This window comes from Somniosus microcephalus, chromosome 13 (assembly GCF_052327205.1).
Source record: "Somniosus microcephalus isolate GS21.2 chromosome 13, FLI_Smic_1.0, whole genome shotgun sequence".
Classification (NCBI taxonomy): domain Eukaryota; kingdom Metazoa; phylum Chordata; class Chondrichthyes; order Squaliformes; family Somniosidae; genus Somniosus; species Somniosus microcephalus.
The window spans coordinates 128,534,905-128,561,760 of NC_140999.1; the positions used below are offsets into that span (position 1 = coordinate 128,534,905).

Genomic DNA, 26,856 nt, shown 5'->3' on the forward strand with positions numbered 1-26,856 from the left:
TTAAACTAATATAAGCCCGTTCTCATTTACAGCTAATTCTCTAAATGCAGAACCAGTTTTAAAAGGCTCCTTACCTGTGCACCATGGGTTGAAAAGTAGGACGAACTCCCCAAGCCTGTGGCTGCTGCACAAGTGTTCTGCTGACCTTAGCAGAGTTAAAGTATATCGTCCGATCTTGGCATTTGGAGATGAGGATATGGCCAGGACCAATGTGGTTCCAGTGCTAGAAACAACTGCTCCACTCCACTGCTTTGTATTAATTGAATGTAATAAGAACAGGACTTTGGTTCCAGATGTTGTTGAAGGTTTTGGCCCTAAAGTAAGACAAGAAAAATTAAATTAAGCCCACATCCGACCAGACCGTAATTGTATGCTAACAAATCAACCAACTCGGTTTTCTGGAGAATCCCCATCTTTTTCAATGTTAACTAAATAAATAGGCCCATTATATTTCAAAAAGTAGTTTAAAGTATATTTTGTGTCATTTTTTAAATAGCAATATATTTGTGGTGGCTTCTGTACAATCCTGACATTTTTCTTATTGTAATATAATTCTGATTACAATTGGCCGGAATTTTGTCCAGGTACGCGGGTTGGGGGCGGGGGGCCTCCGAGGTGAACGGGAACCCTGGGAGGCCGAGTTTCCCACAGGCTCTGCTGACTTTAACGGCAGGGCCTGATTTGCTTGTGAGGCCTTGGTTTACCGCCCACAGCCAGCCAGATTGAGAGGCTGGCTGGCTGCGGGCGGGAAGGCCTGCAGAGAGGGAGCGAGGGGTCAGTCCAGGGAAGGGATCGCAGGGGGCTCGGCCGGCGGGGGGCGTCAGGGATCGGCTGGGGGCGGGGCGGGGGAGGATTGGCTATCGGGGGGTTGGGGGGAGTGGTTGGGGATCAGCAGGGGCTCGGTTGGGGATTGGGGGGGCTGTTTTCCGATCTCGGGGAGTGGGTTAGGTAGGGACCCTGGATCCAGGAGGTTGGTATAAAGCCACTTACCTCCTGGATGCAGCAGTCCCCACCTTGGTTTAACTGCTGGGTTTCACAAATTGTGTGAAATCTGGCAGTTAAATTCAAAATGGAGGTGAAAAAAGAGGCTTTCAGCCTAATTATAATATTTAAATTGACATACCGCCCCTGGGAGCGGGTTGGTCGCCCGTCCCCCGCCCCGCCTCCACTAAAACCGGAAGTGGGTGGGTTGGAGGCAGGGTCAGGTTGAGAATCCCATTTTTAACAATTTAACTGCGCTCATGCTCCAATCCCACCTGTTTTTTTAGGGGAAAATTCCGGCCATAATAAGGTGAATCTTCTGCTCTGGACCTTAGCTCAGGGCGAAGTGGTTACAGTAGGCTTCATGCGCATTGATTTGTTTATAGGCAATGTTCAGATTTCCTTGACCCATCTCATTAACATCAAGCAAGTGGTCTCCTGATATGTGTAACACCAATATTGGGAGCTCACAGCTTTGTGGGTGGGAGGTCCAGTGGGCTGCTAGCTCAAACATTCTGCAGGTTGTAAAGCCTCCTGTGCTTGCGGGAGGTGACTTCAGTTTCATAAGGCTGTGGCGGATCGCCACCTAAACGGGCGCAATCCACTTTTCTGTCCGTGGACAATAAATTGGGCACCTTGCCTTTAAGAAGCATGCTGCCTTTAAGGCATGACAAAGGAGTGGGCATCGCCCTCAGTGTGTACACAAAAGCGCGGGCGTCACCCTCATTCTGTTTTCGGGTTTAGCAGAGAGAAGAGCTGGGGCAGCCATCTCTCAAGAGAATGTAATAAAAGCCATGTGTTCCTCAGATCAGTTCGGCCTCCATTCGTGTTCCGTGGCAGCCTCAACATTGGTGACCCCAACATGATTGTGTGGCGGATCGCCACCTAAACGGGCGCAATCCACTTTTCCGTCCGTGGACAATAAATCGGGCACCTTGCCTTTAAGAAGCATGCTGCCTTTAAGGCATGACAAAGGAGCGGGCGTCGCCCTCAGTGTGTACACAAAAGCGCGGGCGTCGCCTGTATTGATTTCTTTGTGGGTTCAATGACGAGACATTTATGAAAGAGAATGTCTTTTAATCTAAAGTATGTTCAACTCTGTTAACAGCATTACAGGAGACACCATCCTAGAGATCCATCTAAAACGAAACCAAAACTAAGCTGCTTGTCTCTCACATGCCCTCTGCTGGTCAGGCATAAATAATCAATCAGGCAAATATGCTGGTAAGGCATAAATAATCAAACAGGCAAATACCACCACTATTTGCTGATATCATTACATCTCCCTTTCTTAAAACAAAAGTATTTTACTTTTATCTAACAACATGTTTTCTTTGTATTACTCTGCATTTTAACTGTAACACTTAATGAACTTACATTATCATTATCATGATCAAGGTTTTTTAACCTTGTTTTGTGTGTTCACATGAAATATGTAAATACCTAGAACTTGAAGAAAGAATAAGATAACATTACTTCCTTCTATAACAAGAGTCCTTAAACTTGCTCAATGAGTCTCTCAGGAGGCTTCACGCGTCTTGAGGATTTTCTGATTGATTGTCCTTGAATCTGAGTTGTTGCCTCAGATGATGATTTCTCAGCTGTGTGATCAGGTTGTTCAACAGTATCAGTCTTTTGACCTGCTGTGTGATCAGGTTGTTCAATAGTATCAGTCTTTTGACTTGCTGTGGCTGGTCCCATGAGAAGATCCCGACGATTTCTTCTCAGAACAGCACCCTTATCTGTCTGAATGGTGTATGATCTTGGTTGAACTTCACTCAGGACAGTTCCCTTCTGAGTCCATATGTTTGTTTTGTCTTTGAACCTTACTTAGTCACCAGTGTGGAGTTCAGGTAGGTTTTGTGTTCCTCTGTCATAGTAGTACTTTTGCTTTTCTTTCTGTTCTTTGAGCTTCCTCACTTTCTCCCCCTCTTTTGTTTTCAGGAGGTTCTCCGGGATGGGTAGGTTTGACCTTAGCAGACGTCCCATCAGGAGTTGGGCTGGTGACATACCACACTCGAGCGGCGTTGTGCGGTATACAAGCATGCTCTGGTAGAAGTCAGTTCCACCGTCTTATGCCTTGTACATCAGTCTTTTCACTGTCTGGACCGATTTTTCCACTAGTCCATTGGACTGTGGAAAGTGAGGACTTGACGTTGTGTGGACAAAGTCCCACTCTTTGGCAAAGTGTCGGAAACTTGCATTGTAAAACTGGGGTCCGTTGTCTGTGAAGACCTCGCTTGCCACGCCATGTCTGGAGAATATGGCTTTCATACATGTTATCACAGCATCTGCAGTGGTGGTGTACAGTCTACAAACTTCTGGATACAGGGAGTAATAGTCTGTGATGACAAGATAGTCCTTCCCTTGACATACGAATAGGTCAGCGCCTACCTTCTGGTAAGGTCTGTCTGGCGCTGGGTGTGGCTTTAGTGGTTCTACCGGATTGCTTGCTCGATATTTCAGGCATATTGTGCAGTTTGACACCTCATTTGTCACATCTTGGTTGATTCGTGGCCAGTACATCACCTCTCGTGCTCTTTTCTTACACTTCGATTCCCAGATGTCCTCCATGGATCCTTTTTAGCATCTCTTTTCTCAGACTCTTTGGGATAACTATTTGACTTCCTTTGTAGATGATGTCTTCGACCACTGATAGTTCCACCCTGCAGTTCCAGTACTCTGCCATGTCAGGTGAGCAGTCTTGCTTCATGTTGGGCCATCCATCCAAGATGCTTTTCCTCAGTCGTCTCAGTGTTTCATCTTTGTTTGTCTCAGTCTTTATGAGCTCCATTTTTGCATCTGCTATGGGCAGTGCACTTGTGATCATGTCCACGGAGGCGTTCATTTTTTCATCCATTTTGGTGTTTGCGGGCTCTCTTGGGTCAACAGCTCTGGACAACGTGTCTGCTGTATACATCAGCTTACCCGGTGTGTACGCAACATTCAGTGTATAGCGTTGCAGCCTGATCATCATTCTTTGTATTCTAAGCGGACAGCTATTTAGTGGCTTTTGGAACAATGCAATCAAGGGCTTATGGTCAGTCTCTACACTGATTGCTTGTCCTGCCACAAACTGGTGAAATCTTTCACAGGCGTATGTGATGCTGAGCAGCTCCTTTTCTATTTGAGCATATCGCGTCTCCGCGTCTGTCATTGAGCGCGATGCATATGCAATAGGTTGCCAGTCGTCATATTTTTGCAGAAGAACGGCACCGAGCCCACTCTGTGATGCATCTGATGATATCTTGATGGGTCTCGCTGGGTCATAAAACCTCAGAACTGGTTCCTCTGTGAGCAGTTTCTTTAGATCGCTCCATGACTTCTCATGCTCATGATTCCATTCCCATTCTATGTTCTTTTCAGTTAGTCTTCTCAGTGGCGCCATCTTTTCTGAGAGGTTGGATATGAATTTACCCATGTAGTTGATCATTCCATTAAACCTCTGCACGTCCTTTTTGCATTGTGGCTTTGGCATATTCTCAATGGCGGACACCTTTCTGGGATCTGGTCTGATGCCCTCACTGCTAAGGATATCTCCCAGGAATGTCAGTTCTGTCACCCCGAGCTGGCATTTCTCTCTATTCAGCTTCAGGTTTGTTTTCCTTGTTGCTTCCAGCACTTTTTTCAGTCTCTCGTCATGCTCAGTTCTCGTGGTTCCCCATACTATGATGTCATCCATTGATGTATCAACTCCCTCCAGGTGCTCATAGATCATATGGATAGTTTTGTGATACACTTCAGGAGCTGAGGCAATGCCAAATGGTGACCTTAGGAATCTGTATCTGCCAAATGGACTGTTGAACGTGCACAGTCTTGAACTTGCCTCGTCCAATTTCATCTGCCAAAATCCTGATGATGCATCTAACTTGCTGAAATACTTTGCATTTGCAAACTGTGACATGATTTCCTCACGTGTAGGAAGCTTGAAGTGCTCTCTCTTTATTGCTCTGTTTAGATCTCTTGGATCCAGGCAAATTCTGAGCTTTCCATTCTTTTTGTCCACAACGACGAGGGAACTCACCCACTCAGTTGACTCATCTATCTTCTGAATCACGTTCAGGCTTTCCATCCTGTCCAACTCTGCCTTCAGTTGCTTTTGAAGAGCAAACGGAACTTTTCTGCATGGATGTATGACCGGTGTCATACTTTTATCTACTCTGATCATGTGTTCTCCTGGAAGGCAGCCTAGACCCTGAAATAGGTCGTTGTACTCTTTCATGAGTTCATCATAGACTGTCTCTCCTTCGCTTTCCACAACGAGGACTCTCTTTACCAGGGTCAGTCTCTCACAGGCTATTAAACCTAGTATGGCTTGCACATCCTTTGGCACCACGATTAATGCTAGCGTGTGCTCTCTGTCCTTGTGTGTCACTTTGACAATGCATCTTCCTTTCACTGGTATATCAGTACCTGAGTATCCTGTCACTTTCACTTTTATTCCATGTATCTTTGGTCTGGGTCTAATTTTCTTAAAATCAGTCTCTGATATCACATTAACTTGTGCTCCAGTATCCAATTTAAATGGAATGTGTGTGTCATTCACTTTTAGTGTCAACATCCAGTCTCTTTTTTCTTTTTTGTTTTCAGACACAACATCTACATAGAACTCCTCTATCTCGCTTTCATCTACTGCATGGACCTTGCTTTGTTGCGCTTGGTTCTTACAGCAACGGGCATAATGGTTGTTTTTGTTGCAACTATTGCATGTTTTACCATATGCTGGACCCTTTTTTGGTGTATGCTGTGTACCGCATCGACTACATGACTTTCGATTGCCCCTTTCATTTTTGTTCGCTGGCCACGCCTCTTTTTTCACATTGGCGCTCTTTTTGTTAAACGGTTTGTGTCCGTTCTTTCTCACTGCATCCACGTTGCAGCTACTGTCACTGAACAGCTCCTTTGCCTGCGACTTCACAGTCTCTGTAGCCCTACTATGGCTTTTCCCAGGTCTAGATTTTGCTCTCTTAGCAGTCTTTCCCTTAGACCATTATCTGGAATACCACACACCAGTCTGTCTTTTATCAGCGAGTCTGTCAGTCCCCCAAATTCACATGTTTTGCTTCTGTTTCTCAGTTCAGTCACATACTGATCAATAGTCTCTCCCGTTTTCTGTACACATGTGAAAAATCTGTGCCTCTCAAACGTCACGTTATGTTTAGGTATGCAGTAGGCCTCAAACTGTTCCATTATTTTATCCAGCTTCATTTTGTCTCCATCAGTAGCGAATGTGAAGTTATTATACACCTCCAGCGCTTCATCACCCACGACATGTAAGAACACTGACGCTTTCATTTTATCACTTTTCTCGTCAGCTCCGATTGCCGCTAAATACAACTCCAAACGTTGTTTGAACCTTCTCCAATTTTCAGCCACATTACCTGTCAACTGAAGCTTCGCCGGTGGGTGTAATCCTACCATTTTTTCACTTTGTTAGCTATTCTCCAATGGTAAGTAACGATGTTCTCTTTTGGCTTGCTAATATGTGGAGAGCTGATTTAACTTCAGATTTTTCCTCTTCTCTTTCAATCACTTCTGACACCATGTATTGATTTGTATGTGGGTTCAATGACGACACATTCATGAAAGAGCTTGTCTTTTAATCTTAAGTTTGTTCAACTCAGTTAACAGCATTACAGGAGACACCATGTTAGAGATCCATCTAAAACGAAACCAAAACTAAACTGCTTGTCTCTCACATGCCCTCTGCTGGTCAGGCATAAATAATCAATCAGGCAAATATGCTGGTAAGGCATAAATAATCAAACAGGCAAATACCATCACTATTTGCTGATATCATTACATCGCCCTCATTCTGTTTTTGGGTTTAGCAGAGAGAAGAGCTGGGGCAGCCATCTCGCAAGAGAATGTAATAAAAGCCATGTGTTCCTCAGATCGGTTCAGCCTCCATTCGTGTTCCGCGGCAGCCTCAACATTGGTGACCCTGACGCTCAGAACGTATTCCGAGCACTGCAATGGCGGACACGAACGCAGTTTCCGTGAAACTGCCGGAGTTTTGGGAAAACCAGCCCGAAGCCTGGTTCCTCCAAGCTGAGTCCCGATTCCGGCTGCGACACATCACCACAGATGGGACAAAGTATGACTACCTCGTCGCATCACTCGGTAGCTCCACAGTCACGAAGGTCTGGATAGCGCTGCAGAACTCACCAGAGGAGGGCAAGTATGCACATCTTAAGGCCACGCTCCTTAAAAAATTTACGACCTCGACATACCAGCGAAACTGCCGCCTCCTCGACCTTCCAGGCCTCAGTGACGCCTCACCGTCAGACCTCCTCTCCCACATGCTCTCACTCACCGACGAGAGCCCACCCGGGTCCCTCTTCCGCACGCTGTTCATCCGCCAGTTACCTCCCAGCATCCGCCCAGCGATCGTGGCGTCCGGCCTCATGGACCTAGAAGCCCTGGCCGGCGAGGCCGACAAGCTGCTGTCCACTCACTCCAGCCGCGACGTCGCTCCGGACCTGGCAGCCACAGCCTGGGCGTGCCCCTCACCGGCCACCACGCTGCCACAAGGCCCAGCCACGGGGCCCACGGGGCCTTCGCGCCCCACAAACCCGGGCTACTGTTACTACCACGCACGGTTCGGCGCCAGGGCACAACGGTGCACACCTCCCTGCTCCTTCAAGTCCACCCCCGTACCAGCCCCTGCGATGGCCGTGGGCCACGCGGGATCCCTGCTGTACGTCACGGATGACAAAACCGGCCGCCGGTTCCTGTGCGACACTGGAGCTCAGCACAGCATCATCCCGGCCTCCGCCCTCGACATCCAAAAGGGCAAACGAGGACAGGCGCTGGCTGCCGCTAACGGCTCGGACATCCGGACGTATGGCACCCGCACAGTCACCCTCGACCTCGCTGGTCGCCGCTACCGATGGGAGTTCATCACTGCCAAGGTACTCTCCCCTCTCATCGGCGCAGACTTCCTGTGCGCCCACGGCCTACTGGTAGACATCCCTCGACACCGCCTCGTGGACATGAACACTATGTCCCCCATCCTGGGCGCCATGGCCCCCCGTCAACCCGCCAACATGGTGTCACAGTGCCACGCTGTGGTAAACCACTGTTATACCTGTCTGTATGTGTATGTGTATTCCACTAGGTACAGGTCTGGACATGCCTCGGCTGACTCCTCCCACTATTCCAGGTATATAAGTGACTACCTCCCAGTCCCTTAGTATTCTGGACGGGTCGACCACTCGAGACTAGACCTTCATTCTTTAGTTAATAAAAGCCTGGTTGTTACTCGCTTAACCTCAGTCTTTTGAGTAATTGATGGCGCATCAATTTTATTAACTAAATTTTTTATAATGGAGAAGATCCTCACACCAGCATGCCTGGACCTGGACAGTCCGGAAGCGGACGCTTCCACCAAGTTTGCTCACTGGCTCATGTGCTTCGAGGCATTCCTGACTGCCTCCACTGCGGTCGTAACGGATGCGAACAAACTGTCTGTCCTGATCTCCAAGGTGAACCACCGAGTGTACTCAGTCATCCGGGACGCGACCTCGTACACAGCCGCCCTCCAGCTCCTCAAGACCCAGTACACGCTCCCTGTGAATGAAGTTTACGCCAGGCACCTCCTGGGGAGTCGCAAGCAACAACCTGGGGAATCGACTGAGGAATACCTCCAAGCACTGTCCGTGCTTGGCCGGGCCTGTGGGTGTAAGGCGGTAACGTCCACTAAGTACACGGAGGAACTGATCCGGGATGCCTTCGTAGCGGGCCACAGGTCCAACTACACCCGACAGCGACTGCTGGAGCAGAGTGACCTAACCCTCGACAAAGCCTCCGAAATTGCACTAACGCTGGACGCAGCCTACCGGGGCATGGATGCCTACTCCTCTGCACCGTGGACGCCGCGGGGAACGACAATCTGGGACACGGTAGGACAGCCCCATAGCACCGCGCCACCCCAGCCACAGCCCAACAACGGCCCAACCACCGCAGCAGTGTCCCAAAGCCAGACAGCAGTATCCCAAGGCCAGAAATGCTACTTCTGTGGCCAGGCCAAACACCCCAGAGCGCGCTGCCCGGCGAAGAATGCGACCTGCTCGGGCTGCGGGAAAAAGGGACACTACGCTAGCATCTGCAAGGCCAAAGCCACCCCGAACACCAGCAGCGCCGCGTGTGGGCCGTGCGAGCCGCCATCTTGGGCCCCCAACAGCGCCGCGTGTGGGCCGTGCGGGCCACCATCTTGGGCCTCCCCAGCCATGTGCGAACCACCGCAGCAGCAGCCATCTTGGACGACTCCAGCCACATGGGAATCATGGACGCCGCCATCTTGGACACCAGCCGGGACGCAGCAGGCCGCCAACCCCCCCCGCATCCGATACCCGCAGCGACACACCGACCCCTACGCTGGCCTCTGTTACGCTGGACGAAACGAGACCGCACCAACTAGCTCGGTCCAAAATGGACGTTAAGGTAAACGGCCAAGCAATAAACTGCCTTTTTGACTCCGGGAGCACAGAGAGCTTCATCCACCCCGACACGGTGCGGCGTTGCTCTCTCCCAGTCCTGCCTACGCACCAGCGGATTTCTATGGCCGCCGAGTCCCAGTCAGCGGACATTGGCGGCTACTGCGTGGTGACACTAGTAGTAGACGGGACTGTGTTCAATAATTTTAAACTCCTGGTCCTGCCCCAACTTTGCGCTGCCGGTCTACTGGGGTTGGATTTCCAGTGCCACCTCAAAAGCGTTACGATGGCGTACGGTGGCCCCCTCCCCCCACTCACAGTCCGCAGCCAGCAGCCTCCAAATTGCCCGCCGCGCACCAAATGCAACCTCTTCACACTCAGAGTCAACCCCCCCCCCACTGTTTGCTAACCTCACCCCCGACTGTAAGCCCATCGCCACAAAGAGCAGGCGATACAGTGCCGGGGACAGGGTTCTCATCAAAACCGAAGTGGAGCGGCTCCTGAAGGAGGGGATTATTGAGGGCAGCTCCAGCCCCTGGCGAGCCCAGGTTGTGGTCGTTAAGACCGGCGAGAAACAACGCCTGGTCATTGACTACAGCCAAACAATAAACCGCTACACCCTGCTGGACGCCTACCCACTCCCCCGCATAGCTGACATGGTCAACCAGATCGCGCAGTACCGCGTCTTTTCGACCATTGACCTGAAATCAGCGTACCACCAGCTCCCCATCCGCCCCGAAGACCGCCAGTATACTGCTTTTGAGGCAAACGGCCGCCTCTATCGCTTCCTTAGGGTTCCCTTTGGCATTACCAACGGGGTCTCTGTCTTCCAAAGGGAGATGGACCGGATGGTCGATCAAAACGCGCTGCAGGCCACTTTCCCTTACCTAGACAATGTGACCATCTGCGGCCATGACTTGCAGGACCATGACGCAAACCTCGAGAAATTCCTCCGCACCGCCCAACTCCTGAACCTGACATATAACAAGGAGAAGTGCATATTCCGCACAGACCGCCTCGCCATCCTTGGCTGTGTTGTGGAACACGGAGTCATCGGTCCCGACCCGGACCGGATGCGTCCCCTTATGGAACTCCCACTGCCCCACTGCCTAAAAGCTCTGAAGAGGTGCCTAGGGTTTTTTTCCTACTACGCCCAGTGGGTCCCCTACTATGCAGACAAAGCCCGTCCGCTGATCAAATCCACCTCTTTTCCCCTGATGGCAGAGGCCCGCTCGGCCTTCCACCGTATCAAGGAGGACATTGCCAAAGCCACCATGCACGCAGTGGACGAATCCATCCCCTTCCAGGTGGAAAGCGATGCGTCCGACTTCGCTCTGGCCGCCACCCTTAATCAGGCGGGGAGACCTGTGGCATTCTTCTCACGAACCCTCCAGGGCCCGGAGACCAGACACTCCGCGGTCGAGAAGGAGGCCCAGGCTATTGTGGAGGCTGTGCGTCATTGGAGGCACTACCTGGCCGGAAAACGATTTACCCTGCTCACTGACCAGCGTTCAGTTGCTTTTATGTTCAACAACAAGCAGAGGGGCAAAATCAAAAATGACAAGATCTTGAGGTGGAGAATCGAACTTTCCACCTACAATTACGAGATCTTGTACCGGCCTGGGAAGCTCAATGAACCCCCAGATGCCCTATCGCGTGGCACCTGCGCCAGCGCGCAGATCGATAGGCTGAGGGCCCTCCACAATGACCTCTGCCACCCGGGGGTCACCAGGTTCTTCCACTTCATCAAGGCCCGCAACCTGCCTTACTCCATTGAGGAGGTCAGGACCATGACCAAGAACTGCCAAGTCTGCGCTGAGTGCAAACCGCACTTTTATAGACCAGACAGAGCCCACCTGATAAAAGCCACTCGCCCTTTCGAACGCCTGAGCGTCGATTTTAAAGGGCCTCTCCCCTCCTCCGACCGCAATGTGTACTTCCTCAACATCATTGACGAGTACTCCCGTTTCCCGTTCGCTATCCCCTGCCCGGACATGACCAGTGCCACGGTCATTAAATGTCTGAACAGCCTCTTCACCCTGTTCGGTTTCCCCAGCTATATCCATAGCGACCGGGGCTCATCGTTTATGAGCGACGAACTCCGCCAGTACCTGCTCGATAGGGGTATAGCCACAAGCAGGACCACCAGTTACAACCCCCGGGGGAACGGACAGGTGGAAAGAGAGCATGCAACAGTTTGGAAGGCCGCCCTACTAGCCTTAAAGTCTAGGGGCCTTCCGACCTCCCGCTGGCAGGAGGTGCTCCCCGATGCGCTCCACTCGATTCGGTCACTGCTCTGCACTGCCACCAATGCCACCCCTCACGAGAAAATGTTTGTCTTTCCAAGGAAGTCCACATCGGGGACAGCGTTACCGCCATGGCTGACGTCCCCAGGGCCGGTACTACTGAGAAGACACGTGAGGACCAATAAAATGGACCCCCTGGTCGAGAGGGTCGACCTCCTCCATGCCAACCCCCAGTACGCTTACATTGCGTACCCGGACGGGCGGGAGGACACAGTCTCCATACGAGACCTCGCACCCTCGGGGACCGCTGTAACCCACTACCCATTACCACCCCCCCCCACGACACCCTCGGGGACCGCTGTAACCCACTACCCATTACCACCACCCCCACGACCCGATATCCAACCCCAGCAGCCGGCTCGCCTTGGACCGTCACCCACGAGGACTACACTCCAGTGCCCCAGCCTACACGGGACGCGACGTCGGAAGCTCCACCACCCCTGCCGTCGCCACGTCGATCACAGCGGCAGACAAGACCTCCGGAGAGACTCCAATACACAAACTTTTAAATACACTTCACCCCGCCGGACTCATTTTTAAACAAGGGGTGAATGTGGTAAACCACTGTTATACCTGTCTGTATGTGTATGTGTATTCCACTAGGTACAGGTCTGGACATGCCTCGGCTGACTCCTCCCACTATTCCAGGTATATAAGTGACTACCTCCCAGTCCCTTAGTATTCTGGACGGGTCGACCACTCGAGACTAGACCTTCATTCTTTAGTTAATAAAAGCTTGGTTGTTACTCGCTTAACCTCAGTCTTTTGAGTAATTGATGGCGCATCACACGCCCAGGCCACGGGTGACTACTCAGCACTCTTGGCTGAATTCCCGGCCCTCACCAACCCGACCTTCTCCGCGGAGGTCGCCAAACACGGGGTGGAACACTTCATCCCCACCACAGGCCCCCCAGTGTACGCCCACGCCCGCAGGCTGGACCCGGCCAAACTGGGGATCGCGCGGACCGAGTTTGCCACTATGGAACAGCTCGGCATCATCCGCCGCTCCAACAGTCCCTGGGCCTCCCCACTCCACATCGCCCCCAAACCAGGCAGGGGTTGGCGCCCCTGCGGGGATTACCGCCACCTCAACGACGCCACCACCCCTGATCGGTACCCCGTGCCGCACATTCAGGACTTCTCGGCTAGACTGGCCGGCCGCTCAGTCTTTTCCAAAGTCGACCTGGTGCGCGGCTACCACCAAGTCCCCGTCCACCCCGCGGACGTCCCCAAGACGGCCGTAATCACCCCCTTCGGGCTTTTCGAGTTCCTGCGGATGCCCTTCGGCCTCAAAAACGCGGCCCAGGCATTCCAACGGCTCATGGACTCGGTCCTTCGGGACCTGAAGTTCCTGTTCGTCTACCTGGACGACATCCTGGTAGCCAGTTCCTCCAAGCAGGAACACCTCGAACACCTTTGCATCCTGTTCGGGCGCCTTAGCGACCACGGGCTCATCCTCAGCCCAGCCAAGTGCCAGTTCGGCCTGGACAAGATCAACTTCCTCGGCCACCACATCACCCATGCTGGGGCCATTCCCCTGCCCACCAAGGTGCAGGCCGTCCAGCAATTTCCCCGCCCCACCACCATCAAAGGACTCCAGGAGTTCCTTGGGATGGTGAATTTCTACAACCGCTTCATCCCCAAAGCGGCGTCCCTCATGAGGCCCCTGTATGAAACCCTCCGGGGCAGGAGCGGCAAGATGGCGGTCGAATGGACGGCAGATGTATCAGCCGCCTTCAACTCCACCAAGACCGCGCTCGCCAATGCCACCCTGCTCGCGCACCCACGGCCCAATGCCAGAGTAGCGCTCACCACGGATGCCTCCGACCACGCGGTCGGCGCCGTGTACGAGCAGTGGGTCGACGGCGCCTGGCAACCACTTGCCTTCTTCAGCTGCCAACTACGCCCCCCGGAGGTCAAGTACAGCACCTTCGACCGCGAGCTCCTCGCGCTGTACCTGGCGGTCCGCCATTTTCGGTTTTTGCTGGAGGGCCACCCCTTCACTGCGTTTGTCGACCACAAACCCCTGACATTCGCAATGGCAAAGACAATCGACCCCTGGTCCGCCAGGCAGCAGCGCCAGCTCGCGGCAGTGTCCGAGTTCACCACGGACATCCAACACGTCTCCGGCCGAGACAACGTGGTAGCCGACTGCCTCTCCCGCCCCGCCATCCATACCGCACACCTGGCAGTCGACTACGCTCAACTCGCAGCAGACCAGCTCACGGACCCTGATCTGCTCTCCGCACCTACCAACCTACCAGGGCGACGCCTGGCCGACGTCGCCTGCGGCCCGACCGCAGTCACGGTCAAGTGCGACATATCCCTATCTCAACCTCGGCCCGTCGTCCCAGCGTCCTGGCGCCGCCGGGTATTCGAGATTCTCCACAACCTCTCCCACCCCGGCGCCCGCGCATCCATCAAATTGGTAGCCAACCGCTTTGTCTGGCGCGGCCTTCGCAAGGATGTGCGTACTTGGGCCAACTCCTGCCTAGCCTGCCAACGAGCCAAGGTGCAGCAACACACGAAAGCACCCCTCGAGGAGTTCACCGTCCCTTCACATAGATTCGACCACATCCACGTGGACATCGTCGGGCCCCTGCCGCCGTCGCAAGGCCACACGCACTTGCTGACGATCGTCGACCGCACCACGCGCTGGCCCAAGGCAATTCCACTGACCTCTACCACCACCGCCGACATCGCCAGAGCCTTCGTCAGCACCTGGGTCGCACGGTTTGGCATCCCCTCCGACTTGACGTCGGACAGAGGTCCGCTATTTACCTCTGAACTCTGGACCGCCATCGCACGCAATCTCGGGGTGACCATTCACCGCACCACAGCGTACCACCCCCAAGCCAACGGACTGTGTGAGCGGTTCCACAGATCCTTGAAGGCATCTCTTCGAGCCAGCCTCCAGGACGGCACCTGGACCGACCGACTCCCGTGGGTCCTCCTCGGCCTGCGCTCCGCGGTTAAAGAAGACCTCCACGCATCGGCAGCAGAGCTCGTGTACGGCCAGCCGCTGCGCGTACCCGGCGAGTTCCTGCCCACCGCCACGACACCCTGGTCAGCCGACCAGCAACGCCACGACTTCGCCTCACCGGCGCTACAGTTCGCCCGGTGCCCATTGCCCGGCACGGTGAATCCACCTCACACGTCCCGCTAAGCCTGCACCAGGCACGGTTCGTTCTCGTCCGGCACGACGCCCACCGTGGACCCCTTCAACCCCCGTACGACGGGCCCTACAAAGTGCTACAGGCTGGGGACAAATTTTTCGACCTACAAGTGGGCGACAGGACTGAAAAAGTGTCGGTTGACCGACTCAAGCCAGCACACTCGGAGCCCGGTGAGCAGGTCCCAGTAGCTTGTCCACCGCCACGCGGCCGACCTGCCCTCAAGCCAGTACACCCGGCTGCTCCACGCCCGGCCGTTCCACGTCCACCGGCGTCCTACAAGAGCCGCTCCGGCCGGCCCATCAGACCGCCGCACCATCTCGTCCACACCTCCTAAGCGGATTCTGGGGGGAGCTGTGTGGCGGATCGCCACCTAAACAGGCGCAATCCACTTTTCTGTCCATGGACAATAAATCGGGCACCTTGCCTTTAAGAAGCATGCTGCCTTTAAGGCATGACAAAGGAGCGGGCGTCGCCCTCAGTGTGTACACAAAAGCGCGGGTGTCGCCCTCATTCTGTTTTCTGAAGAGCTGGGGCAGCCATCTCTCAAGAGAATGTAATACAAGCCATGTGTTCCTCAGATCGGTTCGGCCTCCATTTGTGTTCCGCGGCAGCCTCAACAAGGCAAGGCTTATGGAAACAGCTGAGGGAGTAGCAGGAAGATCACAAAGGTGCTAGTCTGGAGGTGCTACTCAGCCGGATGTGGCTCAGGAGGGCTGCAATACTTGGAACACAAGGCCACAGAAGTGTAATGCCAGGTGTCTAGCAGGGGGTGGCCACACATGTCAACTCAGAGACCAATACGAAGCAAAGTTGTTGCAAGTCAGAAAGAAGCTTAGGACCTCACAAGCTCTGCAAAGGTTGCTTCAAGAACTATTACGTTCTCTGAAGTGTATTGGAACATTACACTCTTTCAGGCCCTCAGATTATCTGTCACTCATGATAATGCTTACCATCGATGTCTATAGCTGTGCATAACAGCCAAGAGCAGACAGGAGGAAGGGGGTCACACAATGATTGTTCCCTCAGGTCTTTTAAAGATATTCAAGTCATTTGGCAGAGCGGCTATAGATGTGGTTGGGGATAGAGAAGCTGAAGGTCCTTCAAGCTGAGGCCTAATACCATTTGTATAATTATCTTTATTCTCGCTCTGTCCACTCAGTAACTGACACAAATGTATGCACTCAAGGGCAATAATGTGTGACAAATTCTCATGGAATTAATTTTGTATGAGATTCAACCATTCATCTTTTCTTTTTCTAGATGTAGAACAGGAGTTAATTCAATAGCCAGTGATTCATACCTCATCAGCACTTCACAGCAGCTAGCATTAGTCATCTCTACCTGAACAAACTGAGGGAGTTTCTTCAGGTGAGCTGGACAGGTGGTGTTAGAGGCAAAGGAAAAGTAGGAACTTGTTGTCGGAAGGGCCAGCTTGTTTCCTAACCACATCTGAGAAGCCAAGAGATACTAGACCTCATAGGTTTACTTTACACCATCACTGGTTGCATAAAGCATAGGAATATAGGAAGATAGGAACAGGAGTAGGCAATTCAGCCCCCCGAACCTGTTCTCAATTTAATTAGATCATGGCTGATGTGCACCTCAACCCCATTTACCCTTTGATCCATATCCCTTTGTGATGAAATATTCCATTCATCACTCATCAGTATTTCTCTGCCTGTGACTGTGGTTGGTTTCAGTTTCATTTCCATTGTATTGTACTGTGTAGGGCTCCACCCATACCTGGCTCCTATGTAAGCTGGCCCAGCCTGCAGCACATCCAGTACGGCAGACCTCTGGATGGAAGATACATTCTCCTCTGTGTGTTACCTTCTAAGTCAATAAAAGCCTTGTTTTGTTTCGCTAACATCGAGTCTCGGATTTATTGAGGCACATCAATTTTATTGACTTAATTTTCAACACAATGGATCAACTCTTGAAACCCGAACGTTTGGATTTGGACCAGCATGCTTCGGACGCATCGGCACGCTTCGGACACTGGTTTATGTGTATGGAATTCTTCCTGGACAATTCCGCAGCCGTCAAAGACGCTACGGACGCTGCGAGCATGAAACTCGGAATTCTGCGGAATTGGGTAAGCCACCGGGTTTACCCCCTCATCCAAGACACCGACACGTACCCGGCCGCCTGCGACATCTTAAAGGCGCATTGCCAGCAGCCTATGAATGAGGTGTATGCTAGGCATCTGCTCGCTACTCGCGCACAGCGACCTGGGGAATCGGTGGAGGAGTTCCTAGGCACCCTGAAAACGCTCGGCAAAGACTGCAAGTGCCAAGATGTAAAAGCCGCAGTGTACACTGACGAGCTTGTTTGCGATGCCTTTATCACAGGCCTCAGCTCCACTTACATCCGGCAGAGACTGCTGGAAAAAACGGGATTGGACCTGAAACAGGCTGCGGACACAGCACGATCCCTGGATGTGGCCCAGAGAAACTTGGACGCCTACTCTTCAGCCCGCGCCGTCCACGCCGCCACGTGTGCACCAAGGGCGCCGCCATCTTGGAAGGCATCTTCCCCGCCCGGCAGCCCGACACTGTCGGGGCCCCGCTCTCCCCCCAGAAGCCCTACGACAGCCGCGACGCGTCGGGGACCCAACTGCTACTTCTGCGGGCAGCCGAAGCACACCAGAAACCTGTGCCCGGCGAAAGGCACCACCTGCTTTAAGTGCGGTAAGAAGGGGCACTTCGGGAAGGTGTGCAGAGGGAACCCCGCCGGAAAACCCGCCACCGCCGCGTGTGCGCCGTGGGAGCGGCCATCTTGGACGCCATCTTGCCCGACCTCGTGGGGTCCACCATCTTGTGAGCAGACAGCGTGGACGCCATCTTGTCTCGATCAGGGCCCTACAGTGGCATCGGTCACAGTGGACCAGACCAGGCCGCACCCGCTATCCAAATCAATGGTGGACATCGAGGTAAACGGGTGCAGGGTTAAATGTTTAATTGACAGTGGAAGCACGGAGAGTTTTATCCACCCTGAACTGGTACAACAACTCTCCCTAAAGGTGGTCCCTACTCGGGGTACCATCTCTATGGCTGATAAAACCCAGACATCGACCATTATGGGTTACTGCACGGTACAATTGTCCGTTAACGGAACTGTATACGACAATTTTAAAGTATTAATCATGAAGAATCTATGTGCGAGCGTGATCTTGGGGCTGGATTTCCAGTGTACCACCAAAGCATCACGCTCAATTACGGTGGGCCCCAGCCGCCCCTCACAGTGTGCGATCTGGCTACCCTGAAGGTAAAGCCGCCTTCGCTATTCGCGAACCTTACCCCTAACTGCCGGCCAATAGCGACCAAAAGCAGGAGGTACAGCTGGGAGGACAGGCGGTTTATCGCGACCGAGGTAGACAGGCTCCTGAAAGAGCGCATTATTGAACGCAGCAATAGCCCGTGGCGCGCCCAAGTGGTGGTGGTAAGGGGTAGCGAGAAGAAACGGATGGTGATCGACTATAGCCAAACGATCAACAGGTACACCCAACTAGACGCCTACCCGCTACCCCGCATATCAGAAATGGTGAACCAAATCGCCCAATACCGGGTGTTCTCCACCATCGACCTCAAGTCAGCGTACCACCAGCTCCCTATCAGACCAGAGGACCGCCTGTACACCGCCTTCGAGGCGAACGGACGCCTCTACCAATTCCTCAGAGTCCCCTTTGGGGTGACGAATGGGGTCTCGGTCTTCCAGAGGGAGATGGACCGCATGGTCGATGACCACCACTTGCAGGCAACCTTCCCCTACCTCGACAACGTCACCATCTGCGGTCACAACCAGCAGGGTCACGACTCGAACCTCGAGAGGTTCCTGAAAACCGCACAAAAACTCAACCTCACCTACAACGAGCACAAGTGCATTTACAACACCACGCGCCTCTGCATACTAGGCAGCGTGGTGGAGAATGGGGAAATCGGACCAGACCCCGACCGATTGCGCCCCCTACGGGAGCTGCCCCTGCCCAACACTCCCAAAGCCCTGAAAAGGTGCCTGGGGTTATTTTCTTATTATCCCCAATGGGTCCCCAACTACTCCGACAAAGCCCGCCCCCTCTTGAAAGCATCCTCTTTTCCGCTCTCTGCTGAGGCCCATGCCGCCTTCAAAAGCATTAAGCGGGATATTGAGCGGGCCACGCTACAGGCAGTGGACGAGAACACTCCCTTTCAAGTGGAAAGTGATGCGTCTGACTTTGCCTTGGCGGCCACCCTCAACCAGGCGGGGCGGCCCGTAGCTTTCTTCTCGAGGACCCTCCAAGGGCCCGAGATCAGACACTCCTCCGTAGAAAAGGAGGCCCAAGCCATCGTGGAGGCAGTGCGCCACTGGCGCCACTACCTAGCCGGCAAACGCTTCACCCTACTTACCGACCAGCGGTCGGTAGCGTTTATGTTCAATAATAAACAGAGGGGGAAGATTAAAAATGATAAGATTCTTAGGTGGCGGATCGAGCTCTCCACCTTCGATTACGACATCATTTACCGGCCAGGGGCCCTTAACGAATCCCCCGACGCCCTCTCACGAGGGATGTGTGCCAGCGCCACCGGGGATCGGCTACAGACCCTCCACAATGACCTCTGCCACCCAGGGGTCACGCGGCTGTTCCACTTCATAAAGTCCCGCAACTTACCCTACTCGATTGAGGAAGTTCGGTCCCTGACCAGGAGCTGTTGCACTTGCGCTGAGTGCAAGCCTCGGTTCTACCGCCCAGATAGAGCCCACTTAATCAAAGCTACACGGCCCTTTGAGCGGCTCAGCTTAGATTTCAAGGGCCCCCTCCCGTCCGTCGACCGCAATGTTTACTTCCTGAACATTGTGGACGAATACTCTCGTTTCCCATTCGCCTTCCCCTGCCCAGACATGACCAGCGCCACGGTCATTAAATGCCTCAACAGCCTGTTCTGCCTGTTCGGTATGCCGAGCTACATCCATACGGATAGGGGGGCGTCCTTCATGAGTGAAGAGCTACGCCAGTACATGCTGTCCAGGGGGATCGCCACGAGCCGTACCACCAGCTACAACCCCCGGGGTAACGGTCAAGTGGAGCGAGAGAACGGGACAGTATGGAAAGCAGTCACTCTAGCTCTAAGGACCAAAGGCCTCCCTATCTCCCGCTGGCAGCAAGTCCTCCCAGATGTGCTCCATTCGATACGGTCGCTATTGTGTACTGCCACTAATGCCACGCCTCATGAGCGAATGTTTGTCTTTCCCCGGAAATCCACCTCAGGCGCATCCATGCCGTCATGGCTCTCCACCCCAGGTCCGGTATTCGTGCGAAGGCATGTGAGGGGCCACAAGACGGACCCTCTCATGGAGTCAGTGCACCTACTCCACGCCAACCCCCAATACGCGTATGTCCGGCACGCCGACGGAAGGGAGGACACCGTGTCCATAAAAGACGTCGCCCCAGCCGGTAACGACAACAACCACGACAACAGCAGCAACAACGACCACAGCAACTCTTACCCACCCACTACTCTTTCATCACCCCCGGAAGAACATCGACCAACGGTACCCCCACCAACTACCCCTTCAACAACCCTGGCGGCACCCCCGGCAGAGACCCAGGAGGCCACCGGGGACACCCAGCCGACACCCGCGGCACCACAACAGCCACGTCGGTCGCAGAGGACTATCAAACCCCCGAACAGACTAAATCTATAGAAGGGGTGAATGTGATGAAATATTCCATTCATCACTCATCAGTATTTCTCTGCCTGTGACTGTGGTTGGTTTCAGTTTCATTTCCATTGTATTGTACTGTGTGTAGGGCTCCGCCCATTCCTGGCTCCTATGTAAGCTGGCCCAGCCTGCAGCACATCCAGTACGGCAGACCTCTGGATGGAGATACATTCTCCTCTGTGTGTTACCTTCTAAGTCAATAAAAGCCTTGTTTTGTTTCGCTAACATCGAGTCTCGGATTTATTGAGGCACATCACCCTTGATACCCTTAACTCAGTGGTTCTCAAACTGGGGTCTGTGGACCCCTGGGGGTCCATAGAGACTTTCCAGGGGGGTCCGTGAAAAAATCCCAATGGAGAGTGAGCTGGTGCGGAGGAACTGCTGAATGGGGCGGTGAATAGTTACAATAGCGGCGGTTGAACAGTGCACCACGGGATAGGCAGCGGGTTGCCATTATAAAGAGTACACACGAGAGAAAGATCTCAGTCCTGCTCTCCACTCTGAGCGCAGTCAATGCGCACAAAGTTCAGAAACAACACAGAAAAGAACACGAGCAGCACAAGGAGTTCCTCACACAGAAACACAAACAGCAAGAGGATAAGATTAAGAGGCAAAAAGAAGCTCGCAAGAAAATCTATCATGTGCTGGGTCAGAAGGAGAAGCACAAAATGAAATCCAGCCTAAAGGGACCCGAAGAAGCCTGAAGCACTAGGTCTTGCCAGTTCACATGCAGAGAAAGTCACCTACAGAGAGCTGAAACTGCAAAATGTTCTCTGTATTAACACCAGGGGCCATTGGTCACATTTGTAAAACTTTTCTGGGACTGTAGCTTACTTTATGAGGTTACTGTAAGCAACTTGGTTTTCGTGAAGATTTGGATTCACAGATGCTAAAGTGACAAACAACACACAGTGCAGAGTTAAATACTCCGTGCTCTGTGATGTACAGTGTATTTATGAAAACAGTAAAATTCTTCTTAATGTAAAAAGAAAGAGGGGGAGGAGAAGGAGGGAGGGGAAAAATACTGCGGGCCAGCAGCAGGAGTCGGAGGCGGAAAAGCGTAGGACCAGCTGTTCGGAGAGGAACCGACTGCCTGTAAACAAAGATCCCGTCCTGACTACCAGCCGGCTGCAGCAGCGTCGGGATATGGCCAAAAGGAACAGACCCGTAAATCGGACATACATTACATTAGATCTGTCTGTCCACGATCAAGGGCTGGCCAAGGAGCAAATCTGACACAATAATCTGGGCAGCACTTATATACACTGAATAACCAATGCAGTTGTAATTTTTAAAAAAATCAATGCTTTAAAATCACTATCATTTTATACATACATGCTTGAGGGATTCCCGTTTTGTAAATATCACCACAGCTATATTGCAATTCATTGTCAGAAGATCCTGGTACAGTATCAATACAAGGGGGCAACAATAATTTAGACGGTGGGGGGGGGGTCCGTGATTACTAATCCATTTGAAAAGGGGTCCTTCAACAAAAAAAGTTTGAGAACCACTACTTTAACTAACAAAAATCTATTGATCTAATTCATGAAAATTTCAAATAGCCCAGCCTTTTGGAGAGAGGCCCAATATTCACAGCCTTTTTGGGGAGAGAATTGCAGAATTCCACTAACCTTTTGTGTGAAAAAGTGTGTAGTGTATGTACCCGTCTACCTTTAAGGGAACGATTGAGTGTAACCGTTCACCTTTAAGAGAACTACTTTAGGTGTGGCACTATTTGATTGGCTTCTGTATACGGTAATACCGACAGTGACCACACCAGTATATAAGTGATGTTACAGGATAACTAGGGCAGATTCGCCCTGACCTCTGAATAGTAAAGACCTGTTTGTTTGTATTTCAAAAGTCTGTGTATTTATTTACTGCACAACCCACAGACTTTACAAAGTGCTTCCTGATTTCACTCTAGTTTATAGTCATTCCTTTTGGAGGAATATTTAAGCCCTCACATTAAACTCGTCATTGCAAGTCTCTACAAGAGCCAACGTTCCCTTCTACCACTACAGTGTGGTATGTGCTGATCTCATTGTGTATTACATCTTTCCCATAGAGAAATACAAACTGTACCATTCAAACCTGTTGTAAATAAACTGAGCAAGGTGGGGCTCGAGTGTGAGTAACCAACTATAGAAAAGATTACATTTTTTTACCTTGAAGTTCATATAGTCATTTAATCCTCCCCAATTCATACCTGTCTCAGCAATGAGTGCAATGTTGCCATTGTCTATAATATATTCATCTATGTTGCATTGCACCGTGATGTGGAAGGTCTGTCCCCGCCTGACTATCAGTCGCTGGGTGCTGATCTCAGAGGTCCTGTGCTGATGATTGTTCCTCTCACAATGAAAGTAAGTGATGTAACTCTCTTCACCAACTGCAACAGAATCCACAGGATAGTCAAATTATAAAAGACAAGAGGAAAGAAAACCATAACTGTTCCATTTTATTTTGTGCTAAATGGATATAGTTTCATGTTTTGTAAGTGGAAATTGGTTATTGACTGGTAAAACGGGCTGCCAATTTGCTATCACCCACTTCACACTACTAAAGTCAACACTTGGAATGGACTTCCAGATAGAATAGTGGAACAAGAACCCTGGAATAATTTAAGAAACAATTAGATGCATCAATTGAGGATGGGTGGTGGTGGGGGGTGTGAGGAACTGTAGGGTCTTTCTCGATGGGTGAAATAAGGTGGGCCGAATGATCTTCCTCATCCATAATTATCTTGCGATCTCTTAACTCTTTCTCTTGAAAGAAATGGCACTCCCTAAATAGTATGGTGCCAGAATTGCTAGTAATGAAACTGCTGCCTCTGCAAGTAATTTTAAAGAAAAATGGCACCTCTGCTGCCAGTATTTTGAATATGGGTGTGTTGAGCAGATTGCTCTGAATGATCTTTCCAGGTCACTTACGATCTGTCTTCCTTCCTTCCAGGCTGAATTCTTCTATAGATGGCAACATTTGATAATAACTGGGTGTGTACACTTTGAGATTTTAACTTAAGAAATTGCAGCTACATTTATTCACTTGAGAGAATAAATAAAATGCGAAAAGTATTTAAGCCCAGAATCATATATTGTTTAAAGCAGAACTGGAGGGACAAAATTTACGTGGTTTCAGTGAGCCAGCTCCCAGCATTTACACTACCAAATCCACCCCCTTATATTGGTGGCAAAAATCAGAGAACCGTGCTAAAGTAGATCTATGATCTGCTGCAGGGAGGTGCGAGCTGGATACAGCAGTGTAAATGCTGGGAGCCAGCTAACAGACCTCAGTCTCTTGGAAGCCAATCTAAATAAGTGGCAGTGTAGAAGCTGTTTTAAAGGCGGTGGCCTCAAAGCCCTCCTTGACGTATGTTTAATTCCCCCCCCCCCACCACTTCCCATAACTGTGACATAGCACATTGCTGAGAACACCCTACTTGAAATTTTATCTTGTCTCGGATTTTGTATTCATTGATAGCCACACAGAGCGAATAGCCAATAGCAAACAGCTGCGCAAGCATTTAATTCCCATAACAAGTCCACATCAGGCTACTTAAGCAGTATATGAAGTAGGCTGATGCAGTCAAAGCTCTGGAGCCATTAACTGACAGCATCAAAGTATCACTTTTGGATCAGAGACCCTAAGAAGCCACATTTCAATACCAGGCATGCCATAACAGACAAGGGTGAATGGTACATCTAGGGTTCACCATACCTGGGTTGTTGGTAAAGATGTTTTTTCACGTGAAGAAAAATACCACGGTAAGGAGTACAGCAATGGTACATTTTATAGCACATCATATAGGGGAACACAGGCAAGTAAAACTTCTCAGCTATTTAAAGAAAGAAAAACTTGCATTCATGTAATGTCTTTCACAACCTCAGGACGTCCCTAAGTGCTTTACAGTCAATTAAGTACTTTTGAAGTGTAGTCACTGTTGTAAGAAACGCAGCAGTGAATTTAAGCACAGCAAGCTCCCACAAACAGCAATGTGATAATGACCAGATAATCTGTTTTTTAGTAATGTTGGTTGAGGGATAAATACTGGCCAGGACACCAGGGAGAACACCCTTGCTCTTCTTCGAATAGTGCCATGGGATCTTTTACATGCACCTCACAGGGTAGCCAGGGCTTCTGTTTAACGTCTCATCTGAAAGACGGCACCTCCGAAGGTGCAGCACTCCCTCAGCACTGCACTGGAGTGACAGTTTAGATTTTGTGCTCAAGTCCCTGGAGTGGAGCTTGAACTCACAACTTTCTGAATCAGGTGAGAGTGGTACCCCTGAGCCATGGCCAATACCGTTTTAGTTTTATGAATATAGAGTAATAGAGACATCCATCATTTAGTCGCAGCATATCGGCAAGGTTTGCATCTCTTACATCATTCAGTACAAGTATATATATTAGACCATAATTTGCTGTGGCAGGCCATCTAACGGCATCTGCTGTTAGTTAGACTTGCCCTTGCATGTTTAGGTTTTTTAAACTTTTGCATGGCCAGTTGATGAAAGTGCGAGATGATAACGCTGCAGCGAGGGAAATGGGTTCTGGGACCTGAGTGAGCAGGACAGGCAGCTGTGAACCTCCTTAACCTATCAGATTAAAGGACTGTGAAAATAACTTCTGGGGATAGGCATCACAGCTCCACAAAAACAGAGGAGGAAGTCTGGACGCAAAGCATCCAATGTAATTATGTAATGACTCTTCCCATTTTTCCTCCACATTGCGCCCGTAATTTCAGCACACTTCCAGAGCAGGGAAGAGGAAAATCAACTCTATTGTGCCCAGTTTTTGATGGCTTACTTTAGGAAAGATGTCAATGCTATGGAGATGATACAGAAGAGAGTCACTAAGATGATAACAGGGATAAGGGGATTTAGTTAAAAGTATGGACCAGAGAAAACTAGAGCTCCTTTCATTAAAACAACACAGGTTAGGTGGAGATCTGGTAGAGATGTTCAACATCAAAAATTTTGACAAGGTTAATTGGGAAATCCATTGATTGGTCAGCTACTTACTAGAGGGCATAAATTTAAGACCACCATCAAAAGAATTAAGGGAGTGATTAGGAGAAACATTTTTATGCAGAGGATTGTTAGAAATGTTAGATTACATGTTGAAATGCCCTACCTGAAACAGTGATGGAAGCAGAATCCATAAGAAAAAGAAATAATTAAAAGGGTATAGGAAAAAAGCAGGTGAATGGGATTAAGTGGATAGCTCTTTCAGAGAAATGGCACAGGTGCAGTGGGCTGAATGGCTTCTTTCTGTGTTGTAAAATTAAATGATTATATGATTCTATAAAAATAACTGAAGTAAAAGTAATCAACTGCAGCGGTTCAAGAAGGTGGCTCACCACCAACTTCTCAAGGGCAATTTGGGATGGGCAATAAATGCTGGCGTTGCCAGCGATGCCCACATCTCATGAATGAATGAAAAAAAGGCTGATTGAAATCAATAGAGGAAAACATACTTGTTAAAATCAATGAAAATATTTGCATCAAAGAAAGAACAGAGGACAGCGAAACAACAAGAATAGTGCTAGTTATATTAAGTGAAAAAGAAAAACATCTATTAATATCAAGCAAAAACAGATAAGGTTTTCAAAACCATTCAGCCACCAAATGCCAACATGAATGCCACTGTGCTGCCAACTTTTATAACGAGAGATCCTTGCACAGGACCTGTGATACATTAGGCAGTGGGGTTTCTACAATTTCCAATAACAAGTCATTAATCGTCTCAATTGCTGGTACATAGGTAACTTTTTCTTGGTGCCTCCTTTTACATTTCTTTCCTTTCACAATGCCACTTTAAAAAAAAGAAGCTGTTTCTACCGCACCCTCTTTCATTAAACTGTTAACTTTCCTAAATGTTTTCTAAAGAAACCTTTCTTCCTTCTGTATCCGCCACCCCACGCACCACCCCAAAATAGAATGCTTCATCTCGACTCACGTGCTGCCATGTTTCTGTCAATGAAGTGAAGTGACCTGACCTGACCTGACCTCTCCTCTCCTCTCCTCTCCTCTCCTCTCCTCTCCTCTCTGGTGTTCTTTCTGTAACTGTCAGAAAGTCTGCCAATATTTATACTTTCAACTTGTTTGTAATTGGCTGCAGCATTTCTTCAAACTGTCTCTCCCTGTTAACTGGGCTGGGGCTGAAGTTGCCCAACCTGTTATGCCTATTTTCAAATCTGACAGCTGTCTCCAGTGACAACATAATGAATCAAGTTAACCTTTTTGAGGT

General features: G+C 50.7%; 1 protein-coding gene across 1 annotated transcript; it reads right to left on the reverse strand.

Moving 5' to 3' along the window:
• Window positions 1–26,770, reverse strand: LOC147108592 (protein-glutamine gamma-glutamyltransferase E-like). Its single transcript, XM_086006046.1, has 3 exons — window positions 26,566–26,770; window positions 22,814–22,996; window positions 1–314 (listed from the first exon to the last, which is right to left on the reverse strand). Exons 1-3 carry the CDS (start codon window positions 26,573–26,575, stop codon window positions 1–3), a joined length of 507 nt encoding a protein of 168 aa, XP_085862172.1. The 5' UTR covers window positions 26,576–26,770.
• Between the last annotated feature and the right edge of the window lie 86 nt (window positions 26,771–26,856).

Bases quoted from the DNA above. Each gene is read 5' to 3' on its own strand.
- LOC147108592 (XM_086006046.1), bottom strand. The intron at 315-22,813 runs GTATGAATTGGG...GTCTTACTTTAG, and splicing joins TGCACTCATTGCTGAGACAG to GGCCAAAACCTTCAACAACA.